The 18,984-nt window shown below is 50.0% G+C and overlaps 1 protein-coding gene and 1 long non-coding RNA gene across 3 annotated transcripts; one reads left to right on the top strand and one right to left on the bottom strand.

Moving 5' to 3' along the window:
• The first annotated feature begins 2,904 nt into the window (after positions 1-2,904).
• Positions 2,905-5,443, top strand: LOC135319811 (uncharacterized). The gene is made up of 2 exons (XR_010378723.1): positions 2,905-5,099; positions 5,288-5,443. It is a non-coding gene; the product is annotated as an uncharacterized LOC135319811 (long non-coding RNA).
• A 95-nt stretch (positions 5,444-5,538) lies between these two features.
• On the bottom strand, positions 5,539-18,939 carry PSMG2 (proteasome assembly chaperone 2). 2 transcript variants are annotated; one of them, XM_031439250.2, is made up of 7 exons: positions 18,787-18,939; positions 16,163-16,334; positions 13,455-13,513; positions 11,090-11,241; positions 10,056-10,229; positions 6,624-6,744; positions 5,539-5,853 (listed from the first exon to the last, which is right to left on the bottom strand). In XM_031439250.2, exons 1-7 carry the CDS (start codon positions 18,841-18,843, stop codon positions 5,755-5,757), a joined length of 834 nt encoding a protein of 277 aa, XP_031295110.1. In that variant the 5' UTR covers positions 18,844-18,939; the 3' UTR covers positions 5,539-5,754. The 2 variants fall into 2 exon arrangements, with proteins under 2 accessions (XP_031295110.1, XP_010975286.1); XM_010976984.3 differs by having other exon boundaries at positions 11,090-11,208.
• Between the last annotated feature and the right edge of the window lie 45 nt (positions 18,940-18,984).

Genomic DNA, 18,984 nt, shown 5'->3' with positions numbered 1-18,984 from the left:
GTGAATGTTTCTTAAGGGTTTGTTTGCTCTCAAATTTTTAAAACTGGCAGTTGACATTTAAACTGAAGTTGGTTCCAAACATTGGTCACTTGTTTGTCAAGACTTTTTTAAAGTTACTCCTCAGTGGTCTATCCATGTAGGTTAGGTGAATGCAACAAAAGCTCTAATACCCCTTCTGTTACTTGGAAAAATATTAATATGGGTGATGGTATTAAATTAATTTTGAATAAGAACAGCAATTCAGTACAGTTTTTAAGTCACAGTGTCATTCTTGTGTGGGACGCTGCAGTGTCCCCGAGCGTCTCCTCCTTCCCGGCTGGGGCTTTCGGCTTCTTGACCATGTGCGACTTCCCGACCAGGTGCTGCTTGGGGTGTGTATCCAGTCCGTTGTCAGGTTATCGTGATGTTCTTGTCCAGAGACACTCCAGCCTCTGCGTCGCGGGAGCGCCGTCCTGACTGGAGAGCAGCTTCGACGACTACGAAAGTTTCATAGCACCGTTTATTGCGTACGTCTTTAGCATCTTTTACAAAGTTAATGACTCGCCTTTGTTCCTTTTTGCCTTGTTGTCCAGAGGCTTTTGGTCTATTTTAGGAGTAAGCAAGGTTTGTCAGTCCCTACTCAGTCTTTCCTAAAGATGCGTGAGAAGTTTGTTGAATCACAAGGTAGTAGAGCGAGATAACCCTCGGTCGCGTCAACCGGGCTTCTTCTGAGAGCCGCCTGCGCTCAGCCGCCTGTCCGCCGCGCCCCCAGCGCTGCCCGTGGTACCTGCCTGGTGAGTCAGTCCAGGAGCGCCCGGGGAGGCTGTCTCCGCTCCCAGAGCCAAGCACGGAAGGTGCTTGTCACTTCCTCCCTGTGTGACTCTGGATGTCGGCAGGGGCGCCGCTGAGGCCTCCTCCTCAGACCCGGGGCGATTCTCTCCGGGCTTTCCTGCCTCGGTTCTTCTGTCTGGCTCCTCCTCTCCTTCCATTTATTTGCTATCACGGTAAGAACACCCTGTGAGACCTACCCCCTTCAGTTTTTAAGTGTTCAGTGGTTCACATCATCGTTGATGTCACTGCAGTGTTGTCCAGCAGGTCTCCAGAGTTTTTTCATCTTGCTTAACTGAAATTCTGCGGCCGCTGGAGTGACTGCCCGCTCCCCATCCCCAGTGGCCCCTGGCCACCGCCGGTGCCCTCTGTGACTGTGATTAGACTGTTTCAGATACTTTATCTAGGAATCAGCCAGCATGTGGCTCTGTGACTAGCATGCTCTCACGTCTCACCCGCGTTTTTACGGCTGAACCGCGTTCTGCTGTACGAAGGCGCAACTTTCCTTTTTTGGATCCACGCATCTGTCAGTGGACTTCCTGGTTGTTTCCGCGTCTTGACCACTGTGAATAGTGCTGCAGTGAACATGGGAGTGCAGACATCTCTTTAAGGTCCTGGTTTCACTTTTTTGGGGAAAATGCCCAGGAGTAGGATTGCTGGATCATAAGGTGGTGGTCTCTAACTTCTTAGGGAACCTCCATACCGTTCTCCACGGCAGCCGCACCATCTTGCGTCCCCTCCAGCAGCGCGTTAGGGTCCCAGTCGCACCATGTCCTCACCGGCACGTGTCTGCTTTTTTGATAACAGCATCCTGAGAGGTGTGGGTGGCGTCTCACTGTGGTTCTCGTTTGTTTCCCTGATGGTTAGTGATGGAGAGCGTTTTTTCACATGCCTGTTGGCCGTCTGTATGTCCTTTTTCGAGAAACGTCCTTCACCGTTTAACCGGGTGACTAGTTTGTTGACTTGTGGGAGCTCCTGTGTGTTTTGGAGACTAGCCCTTGATGGGATGCACAGTTTACAGGGGTTTTCCCACCCAGTGAGTGGTCTCTTCACTCTGTCTCCTCTTGCTGACTGAGTATTGGAGTCCGCGAGAAGCGCGTGATTTCTGTGCTGACACACTTAACCTGGGAGGATCTCGTCTTCGTCCAGGTCTGTGACACCTCTGTGCTGGTCCGTACAGCTCCTTCAGCTCCCGGCCAGATGTCATGTTTGTTAGAAACCGCATGTCTTGGGCCATGCGTGGTCACTGCATGAGTTCCTTCAGCTCCACTGTTGAACACCGCACCTGCACCCCCAGCTCATCTTCCCCCGGGGTTTCCCAGGTTGGTTGGTAGCTTCTGTGGAAACCCGGAGCTCGTTCTGCATTCCTGGCCCTGGGCCGCACGTCCAGTCAGTCGCACAGTCTGCTCACCCCACACACCAGATCTCTCCCACTGCCCCTCCGCTCACACCTTCCCTCGACGCGGCCCCCACCGCAGGTTTCCCCGCATGCTGGGCACCAGTGATCTATAGTGAAGACCCAGTTGCTGCCCTCCTTAAAGTTCTCTTTGTCACAGTAGAGAACTTTGACTTTGTCTTAGAGACAAAGGCCCAGCATGCTTTTGGCTGTCACCTGCCCGTCCTCTGTCTTGGTTTTGTTGAGAAGTAGTTGACGTGACCAGCAGACAGGGTGAAGCTGCATGCCGTGGTGACTTGAGCGCACGTACAGCTGACCGTTGGACCACACGGGGGCACCGGCCGGTTCTTTCAGCAGTGGGTACGCCGATCCACGTGGCTCGTGGCTGGTTGAATCCCTGAGTGTGGAGCCCTGGATACCAAGGCCGCCCAGGTTCAAGGAGGAGCGTCTGCTACTCGACGGGGGCGCCTGTGACCCCTGTGTTGCTGAGGGGTCAGCTGTGCTGGGAAATGCTTGTCACAGGAATAGAGTGAAGCCTAGTATCTTACACAGGTACAGGTTAAAAAGGAAAGGTGTTCCTTGTGCTGAGAACTCCCGGGACCTGTGGTCCTAACTCCTGCAAACGCGACAGCAGTGTGAGCTGCCGTCACCGCGCTAGCACCTGGGGTGACGGGAGGTCGTGCCTCTCGCCCGCCCACCCACCCACCCCTGGTATCCGCTCTTCTGATCTCTGCTTCTCTGAGTTTGGTGTTTTGTTTTTTAGATTCCACAAAGAAGTGAAATTGTCAGAGTGTTTGGCTTTTTCTGATTTACTGCATTTAGCGTAACGCCTCAGTGCCCACCGTGTTGCTGCAGACGGCGCAGTTGCCTTTCTGTGGCTGAGCAGCGTCCACTGCACACACACCACGTTGTCTTTGTCTCCGATGGGGGCCGTGCGGCTTATCTTGACTGTTGTGAGTGGTGCTCAGTGAGCACGAGGAGGCAGGCGCCTCTTCAAACACCCGGAGGTGGGACTGCCAGGCCAGGTGGTGCTTCTGCGTCTAGTTTGATGTCCCACTTGTTTATTGTTTATTCTACTGCTTGCACTTGAGGTGTGACTGCCTGTCTTCCCAAACGGGCACCCTAAGGTGGAACTGTGCCAAGTCACTTGGAATTGGTGGAGTATTCTTCCTTCCTTCAATTGTTGGATGAATGTTTACCGAACAAGACGTGCGGGGCCCTGCGGGAAGGGGAGGCGTGGTCCGTGGGCGCATCAGACCGCACACACGCTCAGGCGAGCATGTGTGTGGGGAGGATCGAACGGGTACCTGCTCACGTGTGAAGAAACCGGCTTCAGGAGGTCAGAAGCAGAGACGTCCTTCAGGAATTCCAGGTCCTCACAGCTGCTCTCCCTGGATGACAGAAGTTCCATTTAAAAATATGACTTGGAGTTGATGCATTTTTACTCAATGTCACAGAACTGTGCAGTTGAAAACGGTAAATTTTATATCCTTGTAGCACGACTATACATACGTGTGTGTTGTGGGAAAGTTCTTCCTCTCTGTTCATCTGGGAAGTGGGAACAGGAGTGTCTGCTTCGTGGGGCTGTTGAGAGGAGTAGGTGGGGGGCGTCGCACGGCTGCTGGGCCTGGTGCTCAGCGCGCTCAGTGTCACTGCTACCTGGAGGGGCGTGCCGTTTATGCCGCAGTGGAGACGCTTTGCGCCTTCAGTCAGATGAACAGGGTTCGTGTCAGCAGGGGTGTCATGCTGCTGGCTTGCGCTCTGGACAAAACGTGATGAGGACGGCGCTTCCCCCTTGTCCTCCAGCCCAGAGCCCCTGGGGAGACCTGGTGACCAAGTGCAGCATGGTCCCTGGACAGAGAAAGGGCCGCAGGTGAAAGGGAAGGAGGTCTGAGTAAATGACGGACTTGAGGCAGTAATGATGCATCGATACTGTGCATCCCTGTTCCTTTGATTGGGCCACACTTGTCTTTATTCCTGTGCCTCGTGTGTTGTTTTATGTATCTGATGAAACAGGTGCCTCTCCCACTTTTCCTACAGGGGAGAGCTTCACAGGCAGTCTCGCCGGAGACCCTGGGGACCTCTGGAGCACTTTTCGAAGGACGCAGTTTGCGAGGTTTGCAGGCTTCTGCTCCTGGGGGCTCTGGCACTACTGCCCTTGGTGCTGCTGCAGCGGGGTGCCCTGTCCCTTGTTCTCAGTGGTCCCCAGAATCCCCCAGGAGGCTGGCTCCCTGTCAGCATCCTGCGTCAGGTGAGACAGGTACCCGTCCCTCCAGCAGCCTCTTCAGAGCTGGACCGCTGGACCCACAAGTCATCCCTCTGTCCTCCTGAGGGAGAAGCTGTGAGCTGGGTGTCTTCCGCACATGCTCTGGCGTGGCAGCAGGCCACGCCCGCTCCCCCTTGCTTTCCGTGGTCCCTGGGCATCTAGACTGTAACAGCCACATCACGTTGCAGGTCAGTGGAGACGGAGCCGGTCCCTGGCAGCCCCCCAACGCTGACGAGCCAGAGCACGTCCTCTGTTCCTGCAGCTCCAGAGCTGCGGGCGGGTCGTCTTCTCCGGATCCTTCTGAGCGCTGGCCGGGGGAGGGACAGCCGTGGGCAGCGGCGCAGCTCTTCCTGCCTGCCGCAGTGCAGCTGTTCTCAGCTTCCCGCTTGCCTGTCTCTGGTCCTCAACACGGTGTTTTGGTCCCTGTTCTAAGTTGGTGTCTCTGTGAGAATGAGAGCTGAGGCTTCCCATTCCACCACCTGGCCAACACCCCCCACAAGAGTTTCCAAAAAGGAAGCAGGCACAGGCCATAGAACCACAAGGAGGCATCACTCAGCGCTATGCAGGCAGACGCACTCCTTGACTGAGACGGGAAAGCCCAGGCCGGGCGCGGACCCAGCGCAGGAGCAGGTGCGTGGGCCACGGGTAGCACCTGGGGTGCAGCAGGCACTCACCGATGGGTGCTTGTTCTCTTTTACACTAGAATTCTTTTAAGATGGGGAAATTATTCCGGATCATTGCAGTGGGCCCAGTGCAGTCACGGGGTCCTTGTAAGTGAAAGCCGGAGAGATTTCAAGATGCTGTGCTTCCGCTTTCAGGACGGAGGAAGGAGCCGTGAGCCCAAGGACGCAGCCGCTTCCAGAAGCTGTACAGGCCAGGAAGCTCGGCCCTGCCAGCACCTTCGTCAGCCCGGTGCGACCCGCTGTGGACTTCCGACCTCCGGAGCTGTACAGCAGTAAATTTGCTTTGTCTTACGCCGCTGAGTGTGTGATAATTTGTCATACCCAAAATAGGAAATGAATACAGAAGTCTGAGATAGAAAAAATAAAAGGACACATTTCAGACAAAATTACTTAGGAAATATTTTACTGCACAAAATTTACATTTGTTGCATATGATGAAAAGCATGGCAAACACAACCTTTTATTAATCTATTTTTACTTTGAGATATTCTGCGAAAAGTAAAGATTTCCTAACAGTCTCAGAGAACACAAGTTTTGTACAGTCGTTTAACAGTTGTACTGGTACTAAGTGTCTTGGGACATAAGGTATAAAACAAAACAGATCAAAAGAGCGCAGGGGGGAGACCACTGCCAAAGAGTAATCGCCACGAACTCGGCATTTTCCACGGCAGGGCAGCCGCTGTGGGGTCATCGCGCTGCACCTGGAAAACAAAATACTTTCATCCTTCAGCTTGACCACTAAATCTTCTGACGTGTATTACAAAACTCTTTTTGTTGTTGTTCCTTTTGGTTCTGACACTTAGCTGGGCTTTACTGTAATGGAAAAACAAAGTAATACATTGCTATGTCTTTTTATTAACTGAAGATAGATTTCCTCAAGTTCCAAATAATAAAGATATGCCACAAAGGCTGTGAATGGAGTCCGCGGAGTAAAATCAAATTCAAAAGAAACAGCAGTCAAAGAAGAAACCAGTCCTGCATGATTTGTATCAATTGTTCTTCACAAAAGCATGAATTAAAAGCGCGGTCACCTACCATACAAAGCAGCCTACAGCCTGGTTTCCCTGAGCGTTAACACTCTTATTTTATAGCAGAGAAAAGCATTTCAATTATAGCGCATATCCGGTAGCTACAGTACTGTTCACACAGCTTCTCTTTTGCTAAAAAAAAAATCCTGAAGTCACTTTTTTTATCCTATAAAAAGCTGCCCAGTATAATTAACATAACACGAAGAAGGAACACAATGAACTTAAGATTTTTACTTTTCTGGCAAATCAGCCTCAATGAAAAACAGCTGTGATAACAGGTTGGTTAGCTGCCTTCTTTTCAAAACTTCATTTAACCTAAATTTTACATAAAGATACGTGCATTTACATAAACTTTCACTTACTTGGTCTACTTACACAGTGTATAAAAACACAAGTTTATCAACATATAGAGAAACCAGAGGGTTAAGTTTTAGAAAACTCACACATGGTTTGATTATCTGCAGCCACTCATTAAGATACTCAACGAGACCTAGTGCATCTGGGATGTTGTCTCCTTCCGACACAAACTTGAGCAGAACCGCCACTGGGACGTCCTTAGAACAGCTGCAACAAACGAACAGGACGATTAAGTACCCTTCTTCTGATACAGGATGGGTGCAGCGTGTCTGTTCTTATAGCTCAGGTCATCTGCCAGGTTTTAGGCGTGGAGATGGCACGTCACAGATCACTTATGTATCCTGTTTGTGGGGACAAAACCAGGAGCCCTGGAGCACCCACCCTGGGCGCATGCACGTTGGTGCCTCACACCCAGGCCGCGTGAAAAACCGCCCCCCTTCTGATGGGCTCCTCAACCCACTGCAGCAGGCAGCGCTGTCCAGAAGCACGTGGCAGAGCAACTGAGGAACACCCTCGTCGCCAGCCGTCTACACAGAAGGCAAAACTGGAGAGAACGTGTTGCCGCTTACAGATGCCACCTGCTGAGTGATGACTACGCGCAAAGCGCTGCCTGCAGACTCTATGACTCAGTCCCTCCACAGCCCTTGAGGAGGTTACAATTGTCTCCATTTACAGCTGATCAGTTCGGAATAATGGGGACAAGGAACCCCTGGATGACTCGTATGTGAGCGAGGGGTCACAGCGGAGCCTGCCCACAGGCTGTCAGGGGCAAAGTGCTTATGGTGCCCCGGGTCAGCGCCGTGAGCACGCGTGCCGGCCGCCACCCCGAGGTGACAGAGCGGCTGAGGCAGTTAACATGCTCCAAGTTCCTCTCAAGAAGTGGCAGAGGTGTGACATCAGCCCAGGTCCTCCTGACCCCGAAACAGTCTCCTCTACCTGTTCTGCTCTGAAGGCCTCAAGCCGGTAATGAGATGGAGACACCAACGCAAGAGCTCCCTGCTTGCCAACAAGAGCACAAGCCACTCCTAGCACCCCAGAACCCAGAGCTGTGAGGAGGACGTGCTCCCACAGCTGGAGTGCAGGACTGACCACGCCCCAGAACTAAGGGCGGCCGGGTTCCTCAGCCCGGATCCGAGATGCGGTTCAGAGGCCTCAGGTGTCCTGGGAGCCTCCTCCCAGCACCTGGTCTCTGGTCTCAGGACCTGGGACTGTCAGCACACTTAGGCCATCTCCACACACAGTCCTCTAGTACTGCATGGGCTCCCAGCTCCCCGGGAGCTCAGTGAGCTGTGAAGCTTCAGAAGACTGCAGTCCTGCACACTCACAGCACGACAGCTTTGGAGGAGAGGCCAGCCTCCCTGCTGTGCCTCCATTTCAAAGGCTCCAGCTTGACAAGTGCAGGGCTGTGGCCTCCACTGCTGCTCCGATACCCAGAGAACAGTAAGTTTTAATGCCACTTTCCAATCCTCTCAGTTAAAAAGGAAGGTGGAGAATGCCTAATTACTTTCTGTGGCATTAAAATCTGGCACATGAGATACAGCCATTATCAAGGCTAATTCACAGATTACATATAATCTTGGAAAGCAAGGTATACAAGTGATCGATTCTGCTCATTTGTTTGTAATTTATAAATAATGGTAACACAATTGCAATATAGTAGTTATTTTGTTTTGTTTTTGTTTTTACTTTAGAATAATAGACTAAACTTCTGCTCCTTCACATTTGAGAGCAGATGTACCAGAACTCATTTTCAGGGTTGGGGCAGGGAGGTGGGAAGAAAGAACTTTTCAAAATAGGGACAATTTAAACACTGCTACATTGTCTGGGTAAACAATGTAACCAACAAAAAGAGGAAAATGACACACCAGTAACACTTCATTTCCTTATAATAGCTCTTCCCTGGTAGATACTAAGCATGGGTTTCCTTACAGGCATGTAAAAGGTCTGTGTTAGATGAAGAAGAGTATCCACTTTGTGAGAAACACCCTTAACTGTAATTAAAGTTACAGGTGGTAGAGCTGCAGTGTCTCGCAGATAACAAACACTTAACCCCCTCTGGGTGGCAAAACTGAGTATTAAGAATTGCTTCTTTTGACTATTCCGCATTTCCCAGGTGTTCTATGAGGAGCATGTCTTTTACAACACTTCCTCTGTTGTTGCTGACAGAAGCAGAGGTAGGAGACTGATCGTGAAGCAGGAAGCCAGTGTGAAGGCACAGAGCCGGGGGCGGACGCCCGGCGGAAGGGCCAGACCCACGAGGCCGGCTCTGGGGAGCTGGGTAGGCTGCTGCCAGCGAGAGCAGACGAGAGCGGGAGAGAAGACAGCCCGAGGGAGCCAGCAGCGCTGGGGAGGGCTCCGGGGCCGGCTGGCCACCCCAGGAGACGGACCAGAGTCCGCACAAGGTGCGGAGAACTGCTGGAGGGCCTTTACTCGGGGGGCATCGTGGTCAGGTCTGATTTTCAGGAAGCTAATTCCAGCGACACTGCCGAAGGTCAGAGGGGAGGGGCTGGAGAGGCCTCGGCGGCAGCAGCTGCTGTGGGCTGGCCCACGTCCTTCCAGAACGCTGGTGTGGACGCCGAGCCCCCAAGGCGACGGGCTCTGGGAAGGACCTTTAGGAGGTAACTCAGCAGCAGAAGTCCTAAGAGTGGGGCCCTAATCTGGCGGGATGGCGGCCCTGCAAGAGGAGACCCTCTCTCTGCCATGAGGCGGTACAGCCAGCAGGCGGCCACCCACAAGCCAGAAGAAGGCTGTCTCCAGAACCTGGCGGTGCAGGCACCCCTATTTCGGACTCCAGCCTCCAGAACTGTGAGCGGATACATTTCTGTTGTCTCAGCCCCCTAGTCTGTGGTATCACAGCCATGCAGGTGACAAATGATGTGGCCTGGATGGACAACAGAAGGACTCAAAGCTGGTTTGCAGGGCAGGTGCAGAGAATGACCAGGGGCAGGGCCCCAGGCTGTGGTGAGAGAGGAGGTGAAATAATGCATTATACTCTGGGGAGTAAGTGAGGCAGGAAAAGAAGTCAAGCCACGAATGGGTCAGAGATTAGGAAAAACACAAAAGGTGAAAGAAATGATGGTTCTAACAGGAAGAGAGTAGATTTTCAGGTATAAAACGGGAGTTGTTATTTAAAGAGAAAGATCTATTCAAAAGGACAAAGTTCTGAAAGTGGATGCTGGTGATGGGTACACAATACTGTGCTTTACTGGATGCCACTTACTGGGACACAAAAATGGTTACTTCAACGTTAGTACATTTTACCGTGCGCGCGCACACACACACAGACACACACACGGCTGGCTGCACAGTTAGTCCTGGGATCCCTGACGGCCACACACACTAAAGCGTTGAACACGGCTTTTCAAGGAGACAGCTCTATAACCAGATCTGTCTTCTCCTGGATGTAATACAGAACCTATTTAATAAAGACACTTTCAAAGTTCCAGTAAGTAATCCAGCGCACTCTTCCAATTATCTTACTTTCATTTTCAAATTAAGTGGGAGCCAAGCAAACTCACCCTTCGTCATAGAGCGTTTTTGTGATGCCTCCACCAGGAATACGGACACAAAGCTCAGACTCGTCTATCTCAGGAATGCATGCAGTTTTTTCCATTTCTTCCCAGTTAAGGCTCTGCATTTTATTTTGAACACTTGTCTGCATAGAAGGTGAGAGTAGGTACCTGAAGGGAGTACTAGAAATAATCACATAATTAACTTTGTAATTCACGAAAAACTCACAGATACGAACATTAAGTCTAATAACACAGATTATCTTGTCCTCCATGTATTCTGCTGCACAGGCAAACACACGTCTCAGCAGAATAACATGTAAGAAAGATACACACGCGTTCAGCTTGCACTCTGCGTACCTAGAAGGGAGCATGAAGAGACTTAGCAGAGTCAGGAAAACTTAAGCTAAGACAGGGCCAGCTTGAAGATTGATTCCCGCAGTTCCGCCTGTCTCTGGCCACAAGGCCTGGTGCGAGAGCCCCGGAAACTACTCAGTTTGAAAGGCTACTCTTGGCTGGTATTCATCATGATTTTATAGGTGCACAAATGCTAATGCGAAAAAACGGTTTCTATTTCTACCCCTTGCATACTTTGTTTTGTATTTAGGAATTCAGTCTGACGTGTCTGGGAGCGACACTTGAAGGCAACTGGATTTCTGCAAATACAAATGGCAGAATGTATGGAAATAAATAGAAACACCAATCCAATCTTTCAAAAGTGATCTACCAGTAAACCTTAGGTATCCTTCCTCCTCTGTCCCCATCAGCTGAGCTCTGCGACGCTGCCAGGCACCAGACCATCAGAGCACAGATCCAAACCACCTGTCTTCACCCTGGAGCCCCTGGGGCCTCAGCCTAGAGCGGCGAGGGCCACCTGACTCTCCTCCCTCCCCTCTCCAGACTTGCTCTTACCTTCTTCTTTCTAAATGCCAGGGAGGAGAGGACAGGATGTACAGGGCTTTAAAGACTAACTTTTCAATACAGAAATCAGCACAACACTGTACAAATCATAACAAAAGTGACTTTCCAGAGGCAAAACCTACCTGCGGAGCTGGAGGTCGTTGCGGTGATAGGAGTGACTGCTGGAGAGAACCACCACCTTGGCACAGCCGCTGCTCTTCACCCAGGAGAGCAGCTTCTCACAGAATGGCTTTGATTTATACTTTGTGTACCAACGACAGCATAAAAAGAAAATCTGAAAGTCAGACCTCAGAGTATGAGAGGCGCCTACGTGGTGTTTCACCAGCTTTGCGGGATGGTGCAGTTTACAGATGCCGAAACTGCAGTGACTTTTAGATTCACTTCCGGTCCTCAGACTGGAGGTGAGGTGACAAGCGATGACCATCACTTTATCTTCACGAGAAGTAAACGAATTGCGAGGAGCCTAGACTCCCATTTCTCAGTTCTCCACTCAGTGATCTATGCTGTTTAAAAACCGCCACATGGTAATCGATGAGATGTTCTAGCTAGAAACATCCACCCCGAGTCTGACCAGGAGGAAGCAACTAGTGAACCCAGACCTGGGCCCCTCCACAGAGCCAGTACGTGAAGGAGAGAGGTGGGGGGCCAGCTCCCCCAGAGGAATAGCAGCTGAAAGACATGACAGCCAAATGCAGCATGTGAGCCTGGCCTGGGTCCAGAACTGAAGGCTACCTGGGGGACAAGCGGGGAAGTCTGAGTATGCTGGATGCGAGAACTGAGCGCCGACTTTCCTAGGTGTGTGATGGTGCTGTGGTTGTGAAGCGGAACCTCCCTCTTGTAAGACTCGTAAGGCTCAGGTACTCAGGTCTGATTAAGCACATGCCCGGGGTACTCGGACAGCACTGGGGCAGAGCAGTCACACTCAGTGAACGTCTGCTAATCTGAAGTCACTCTTTCCGGCTATCAAGCATCTCACTTAGAAGTGTGTGAACCGTCCATGTGAATTCCTGACCTTGCACTGACACTTAGAAAGACAACAGCAAAGCCACGCAGCACATGGTAAAAATGTTTGCACCTCTCACTGCCCAACTTCGGGTCTAGTATTGTTAACTAAGGAAAATGAAGAGTGATTCTGATTAAATATTAAAATAACCACAGCACTATTCGTGATGACCTCAAACTGAACAAAAAAAAAAAAATCAAATGCTCCCTCAGCAGTACAATGGGTAAACTGTGGTTTATTTATACAACAGACTCCCCCATGGAGGTGAGAAGGAACGAATGAGCTCTGCTTCCAAAACAGGGATGAACCTCACAAAGAGAGTGTTGAGTGAAGGAAGCCGGACGGCGGAGTCCATCTGCCAGGTGCTACTCAGAGGACAAGCTGCCAAGGTGGGGCACAGCAGAGGGCTCTGGAAAGGGGACACTTCCTGAACACGTGGGACCTCAGTCCACCCAGCAAACATGTCTCGAGAGCATCTCTGCATGCAAGGCAGTGATCTAGAATCAGGGCTGTGAGTGAGGGACGGGCCCTCACTTCTCTGGGGGAGTGTCCCCTCTAGGAGAGGCAGGTGACAACATGTGACATGCAGGCTGTGATGAACCGCGACGGGAACCAGCCCAGGGTAGGACGGCAGGAAGGGGGGCAGGGAAGGCCTTTCCACGAGGTGCTACCTACAGAGCCTGAAGGAAACCCACGATTCAGGTGTCCAGTGGGATAGCCGTGCTGGCAGAGAAGCCAGGGCCAGGACTGTGACGCAGGATGAGCTGAGCCCGTGTGAACCCACAGGGGCCGGACGGAGGATCAGGTACTGCGCTGTCCACGGAGCCTCGGGGATAACCGAACGCCACACGTGGCTACTGTGATTGAGGGCCTGAATTTTAGGTTTTATTTACTTTTAATTAGTGAATCAAAATTTAAACGGGTGTACGTGTCTGGTGGCTGGCCTGTATGTGGACACAGGGCCTGACAGGCGTGATGGGGTCAGTGAATCCACTCTGAGGCTGGAAGCCACTGGAGGGTCTGAAGACAGGAGTGAGGTGATGTGACTGGGAGGTGAGGGCTCACAGGCTGCTTGTGGGGCATGGGTGGTGCAGGGTGCTGGTGGCTGGACCAGAGAGGTGGCAGTGGAAGAAGAAAGAACCTGGGTCCAGGCTCTATTTTGATATATACATAATTTTTATGTAGATGCCACGGGTTTGAAATGTAATACAAAAGAATAAACCTGTAATATTCATATGCTTAAATTTTTCCACCAATGCTACTTGAATTGGGAAAAAGAAGACCTAAGTTATACGTCCCAATTCCTTTTAATATAATCATGAAATAACGGTAACAAGTATAAAATTTTATAAAATTATTTTTTTATCAAATCCGACCTTAACTTACAAATATTAAAAAAGAAATAATTTTTGAATCTTAATGACTCCATATTTTCTCATATTTTACTTTAATAAATTAAAAAAAGGCAAAAATGACATACTAACCTTAATAAAAATGGATCTTAACTGAAGAGCTACTAGTTTCCTTGAAGGCAGCGCATACACTACAAGTACAGGAAGAAAATGAAGCCACACAGCAGTCAGAATGAAGGCATCATACAAATGTAATTCAGCTTCATCATTCATTTTAGAAGTTCTGTATCTAAATATTTTCAGTAATTAAAATATAGAACATATCTACTATATCATTCAGTTAAAACACTTTAAAGTTACCTCAAAATTCACCTGTGGGCTTTATTCTATGGAATAGATTCATTTTTGAAAAGTTAACTGCAAGAAAGTATCAAAAATTTTTATCTTCTTTGACTGAAAACCAGAGAAGTAGTCCCCGGAAAAGTCGTAGCGTTATGACAAATGCGATCACTCTGAACAACAGCTATGGTTTCCGATTCGCCCCTCTTCAGAGAACAGCAGTGCTCACTGGGGACAGAATAAAAAGCGGAGCCATAAAATCCCTGAGTAGAACATTTGTTCTTTAGGAGTTTTTGAAAGAACGGAAATAACATGAAACTTTTCTGTGAGTAACTGTGTGTGCATTTTTTCTGTGAAAAGAACCCACAGTTTTCACCAGATTCTACAAGGGGCCCAGTTTACGGATGATTAAGACGTCACCTCCAAGAAGGACAGCTCTGAAGTGACCCAAGGACAGTCTCCAAGGACACATGTGCAAAGGAGTACGCCTTTAATTACTGCACGGAGACTACAGATAAGCCCGGGCTTGGGCCAGTCCTTGGATGGCTCACGTCTCTCTGTCTCACTGCGCTGACATGCTGCGGTGTGACCAGGCGCCGTGCTGCCCCCACAAGCCTGGTGACCACCAGGTATGCTCGGGCCAAAGGAGGCTGGAGCAGGACGTTTAGGAACTAGGGAAACGGCATAAAACTGGGGAAGAGGGGCTGAGGCCTCTCACGTACATGCACAGTGCAGCAAGGAACCTGGAGGGAAGAGGATGTTCTGTAGGGGGTGGGCCGGCTGAGCTTTAAAAGAAACTGCACCACCTTCCACAGCAGCAGCACTCATGTTCTCACCAGTGCCCCACCAGTTCCTTTTTTGTTGTTAAGATCCTGTCTCCTAGTACTTTTCTCTTCTGATGTAATGTAACACATAAATATTTAGCTTTTAAATAATCAGGCATTTAATCCTAACTCCAGTTTCAGAAACACAGAGACCAGAGGAACATACCAAGTGACACCACAGGAAGTAATCAGACAGATGTGGAAGATGGGACATTCTATAGGACAGTGTGTCCAGTTTTTCTTTCTTCAATTATTGAGTTTCATGAAGAAGGAGAAAAAACCAGACTATCTTATAGTAACAGAGATTGCAAAGGCACGCCAGTCAGAGGTACTGTGGGTGCGGCTTTGGACAAACCAACTTTAAGGACAGTTTTGGGTCAACTGGACCAATCTGAAAATGCAGAGGCCACACGGAGATAAGAAATTGCTAATTTTGACAAACGTGATGGTACTTTGGCTACGTAAGGAAATGTAAAGACACGAGGTGCATACTGACATACTTAGGGTGGAATGCCGTGATGTCTATAATCTGTTTCAAAATACCTCATCTAAACAATCAGTTAAGTGGATTAAAGGACTATGTGCCATCGACCTGCTGCAGTTTGTGCCAGAGGAAAGCCAGTGGGTCATCCAGAGGGTGAAGATGCCTGAGAAGCAGGTCTCAGGGGTCAGGTGCCTCCCCAGTCACATGACCTTAGCTTCTCTGCGCAGCGGTTCCCTGAGCTACGAAGCCACCCAGGGAGGAGCAGCATTGAGTGAACTGATGCGTGTAAATGCCCAGAACATGCAGGTGATGGCTGTTACCAGCCCAAGTATATAAACTGTACTTCCACCATTTAGAGTCCTTTACCCGTTAAGGCAGGAATTAAAATTATCTTGTGTTAACAAAGTCCTCTTACTAAAGTGCATTTCATTACCACAAATTAATGGCATGGCTAATAAGACTGACAAAAAACATGCTTCCTCATTTGTTTCCAGTCCACCAGTGTCTCTCTCTGTTGGCTTTTACCTTAGAAGGGAACCAGCAGACGAGAGGCCACTGCACCGAGTACCTGGAGGCGCCGGTGCTTCCAGATCAAGGGCGTCTCCTCCCCTCTCACGGTGCAGCCTCATGTGAGCACGGCAGTCAGTGTGACGTGAACCGTGCGCCCTGCTAGTCACGCCTGACATCCAGTGAGGAATTCTGGGGACTGAGGGCACGGGGAAAGCGCGCCCCCACTGGCAGAATTAGGCAGCTCAGCCTCCCTGAGCCCTACGGCACTGTATTATTATGGGTGCTACAGCAGTGTGGGCCGACCACCGAGGCCTGCATGATGACATTAACACACAGGACCGAGCCCGGGGCAATTCCTTCCCTGGTATTAGTGATGCTCACGCATTACACATGCCGGCAAGAACAGAAAATAAAACTGAGGATAAAAGAGGGAAAAACTCCAGGTTTAAAAAACCCAGAAATCTCAAATCCTCTCCAAGGATATAAATACAGTCACATCTCTCAAGAGAGCTGCCTTTTAGGAAAGGCTAAGAACTGAAGCCAGGACGCACGTAAGCGTGGGACACTGTGACTGGGCCGTAAACTCTGCGTGAAGCTGGCTCCGAGTGTGCGCTGCAGAACAGTCCCGGCGGAGCCTATTTCTGGGTTAAAACAGCTCTACCTTCTAGCAGGACACAACATACCTTCAGCGTTTGTACTGAGCTCGGTTGAATTTTCCTCCGCAGTCGCATATGGATTGTTCCCAACCATCGGCACAAGACAGTCGGTGTAGAAGTAACCAATCTTACACATATTCAGCGTGGAAATAATCAGATCGATTGCCAGCTGGCCGACATTTCCAACAGACACTGCTGGCTGAAATAGTAAAAAAATACGTGAAGTTGTCACCATCAGCAGCACTTTGAACAGTCCAGGCAGAAGACAGTGACCACAGCACTAGCACTGAGCGCTGATGCTCAGGTCAGAGACACTGACCCTTCCACGAGCTCCACTGTTGAGATGAGTGATTTCATGCGTACTGAATACCTCCTACCTGCCAACCCTTGTTCTAGGCACCAGGACAAAAGTTCCTGCCCTGTGGAGCTTCCATTGAGTGAGGGAGTGGTTTGCTGTGATAAACTGAACAGTAAAATCTACTGTGGTAAGTACTGTGGAGAAAAATTAAGTAAGGGCATGTGTGTATTTGTGGTTGGCTGTGATTTTAAATAAGATGATCAAGGAAAGAGTCACTGCAGGTGCCCAGTAACTAGGGACCTGAAAGAGGTGAGGGAGGCAGCGACACCAAGGCTCGGGAAGAGACTACTTCGGCAGTGGGGCAGCAGGTCTGCAGGTGTGAGGACTGGAGAGCAGGGCTCTCTGGTCTTCTCTCTGTTTGCTTTGTTGGTGCCTAAAGGTTGGGGTGAGCTGCTTCTCATGCTGCAGCACACACGTGCGCGCACACACACACAATCTATTCCCATGACTTCAAACAGCCCCCTGCCAAATCTCTACCTGCAGCCAGAACACTTACCTGAACTCCAGATCCTAAAGGCTCTCTCTACACGGTTACGTCATAGGCCACTCAGTCAACGTGGACAAAACTAAACAAGCCCAAACTTGTTCTCTGGTTTGTATTTCAGAAAAGAGCAACAGTCATCCATCCAATTTCCTGAACCAGGGAGTGTCTCCCTCTCCCTTACCAACCACATCTAACGCATGGCTAACTGTCAGTGAGTCTATCCCCGGAGTCTCTCTCTAACGTAGCTCCTGCTTTGTGTTCTTCCAGCAATTACCATTTTTTTCCTGGCCTTTATATTTTTCTGGGTCCCTCAGAGCGTGCCCTTGTGAACTAATCCCTCGTTATCTTCTGTAGTCTCCTTCCCTTTCACTAAGACTCGGCTCCTGTGGTTGACCCTCACTCTCCTGGATCACCTGTCTTTTCCTCCAATCTTATTCACAGGCTCTCACACCTCTTTCCTTCTAAAACCCTCCCTTTTTGCACACTTTCCCTGGCTACCCCTCACTTCCCAGCATCGCTCCATGGCCAAGATTCCCTCCAGCTGTCCACTAAAACACCAGCAGGAACTATCTCCAAATTAATAAGCAAATGCATACACATACCCACGTCTCCACCTTCTCTCCCACTGATAACAACCCTCTGGCTTCCCTCTTGACTCCACTGACAGCTGGCAAGGTTACCACCAATAACTATGAAACATCCCTTTCTCTATAATGCCTTTCTTTTTCTTTTCTTTTTTTTTTCTGCCAGGTATCTCTTGCAGAAACATTTTCTCTTTTGTGATTAATAAATATTTTTCAGGGAGATACTTTGAAATGATGTACAATTTTCTTCCTCAATACATTATCACACGCTAATTTTAGCATTCATTGGCATGTTCTTGTGTGCATTATCATGATGAAAATGGTCAAAAAGTGATTCTTCTATTACCATCATCCTTTAAAAAAAAACCGAGATATAATGGACATACAACATTCATTTCAGATGTACAACATGATGGTGATTTGGTATCTGTATGTACTGTGATACGATCACAACAGGCCTAGTGAACATCCATCACCACGCAGTTACCAATTTTTTTCCTTGTCATGAGAACTTTAAAGAGCTGCTCTCTTACCAACTTTCAAATATACAATGCAGTACTAACTATGGTCACCACGCTGCGAGTTACATCCCAGGGCTTATTTTTGACTGGAGGTTTGTACCCTTTGGCCCTCTTTACTTATTTCAACCACCTTGGCTGGCAAGCATCAATCTGTTCTCTGTAAGTCTGTTCTGTTTTAGATTTCACATATGACACTTTCTTAACAGGTCCGTGTTTCCCTCCCCCTCCCAATAAAACCTAGGGCCTTTCCGTACTCTTTTCAAAGCTCTAACAGAGCACTTACTGCCATTATTTATTTATACGTGTTTCCAACTAGGCTGCAAACTCTTCGAAGACAGGAGCCTAGCCTTGTCACATTACGGCATTAACAGAAACAATGAGCGACAGTCGGCGACTGTAACAGCGACAAAGCCGTGCGCTAGCTACCGGAGAAAGGGACTTGCATCACCCCGTCCGCAGTTTTCTGGCTAATGACAGCGACTCGGTAGCTTGAGCCTGACTCTAAAGCTGCCGGGAAAAGATTTTCGAGGGTGAACGTAAAGCGCAGGACCCGCACAACGCAGGCGGGGCGCTCGCGCGTCCCCGCACGTTCGGCCCTCAGGCAGCAGCGAGCCGGGGCCGCAGACCCGGGGCCCCCGGTGAGCCGCCCGGATCCCCCTCCCCTCCCCTCGGGCCGGCCTCGGGGCCCGCACAGCCGGACTCACCATCAGGAGCGTGCACCCCGCGAGGTCGGGGGCCGAGTCCCCGCAGGGAACGAACATGGCCTCGCGGAGGTCGGGAGGAGCAGGCGGCTGGAACCGCGGCCGCGAGGCGGGCAGGCGGGGTCCTTCGAGGCTCTCGGCGCGGGGTCCTTCGAGGCCCCCGGCGCGGCGCCCTGAGGTGCCCGTCTCACTGCCTGTCGG

This window comes from Camelus dromedarius, chromosome 32, assembly GCF_036321535.1.
Source record: "Camelus dromedarius isolate mCamDro1 chromosome 32, mCamDro1.pat, whole genome shotgun sequence".
In the NCBI taxonomy this organism is placed as follows: Eukaryota; Metazoa; Chordata; class Mammalia; order Artiodactyla; family Camelidae; genus Camelus; species Camelus dromedarius.
Note: the sequence above shows the minus strand (reverse complement) of the source record. Positions and strands in the feature narration are given on the sequence as shown.

Bases quoted from the DNA above. Each gene is read 5' to 3' on its own strand.
- PSMG2 (XM_031439250.2), bottom strand. From the start codon at position 18,843: ATGTTCGTTCCCTGCGGGGACTCGGCCCCCGACCTCGCGGGGTGCACG. The intron at 6,745-10,055 runs GTGAGTTTGCTT...CGTTTGTTGCAG, and splicing joins AAAACGCTCTATGACGAAGG to CTGTTCTAAGGACGTCCCAG. The intron at 5,854-6,623 runs GTGAGTTTTCTA...TTTGTTTTCCAG, and splicing joins TGCAGATAATCAAACCATGT to GTGCAGCGCGATGACCCCAC.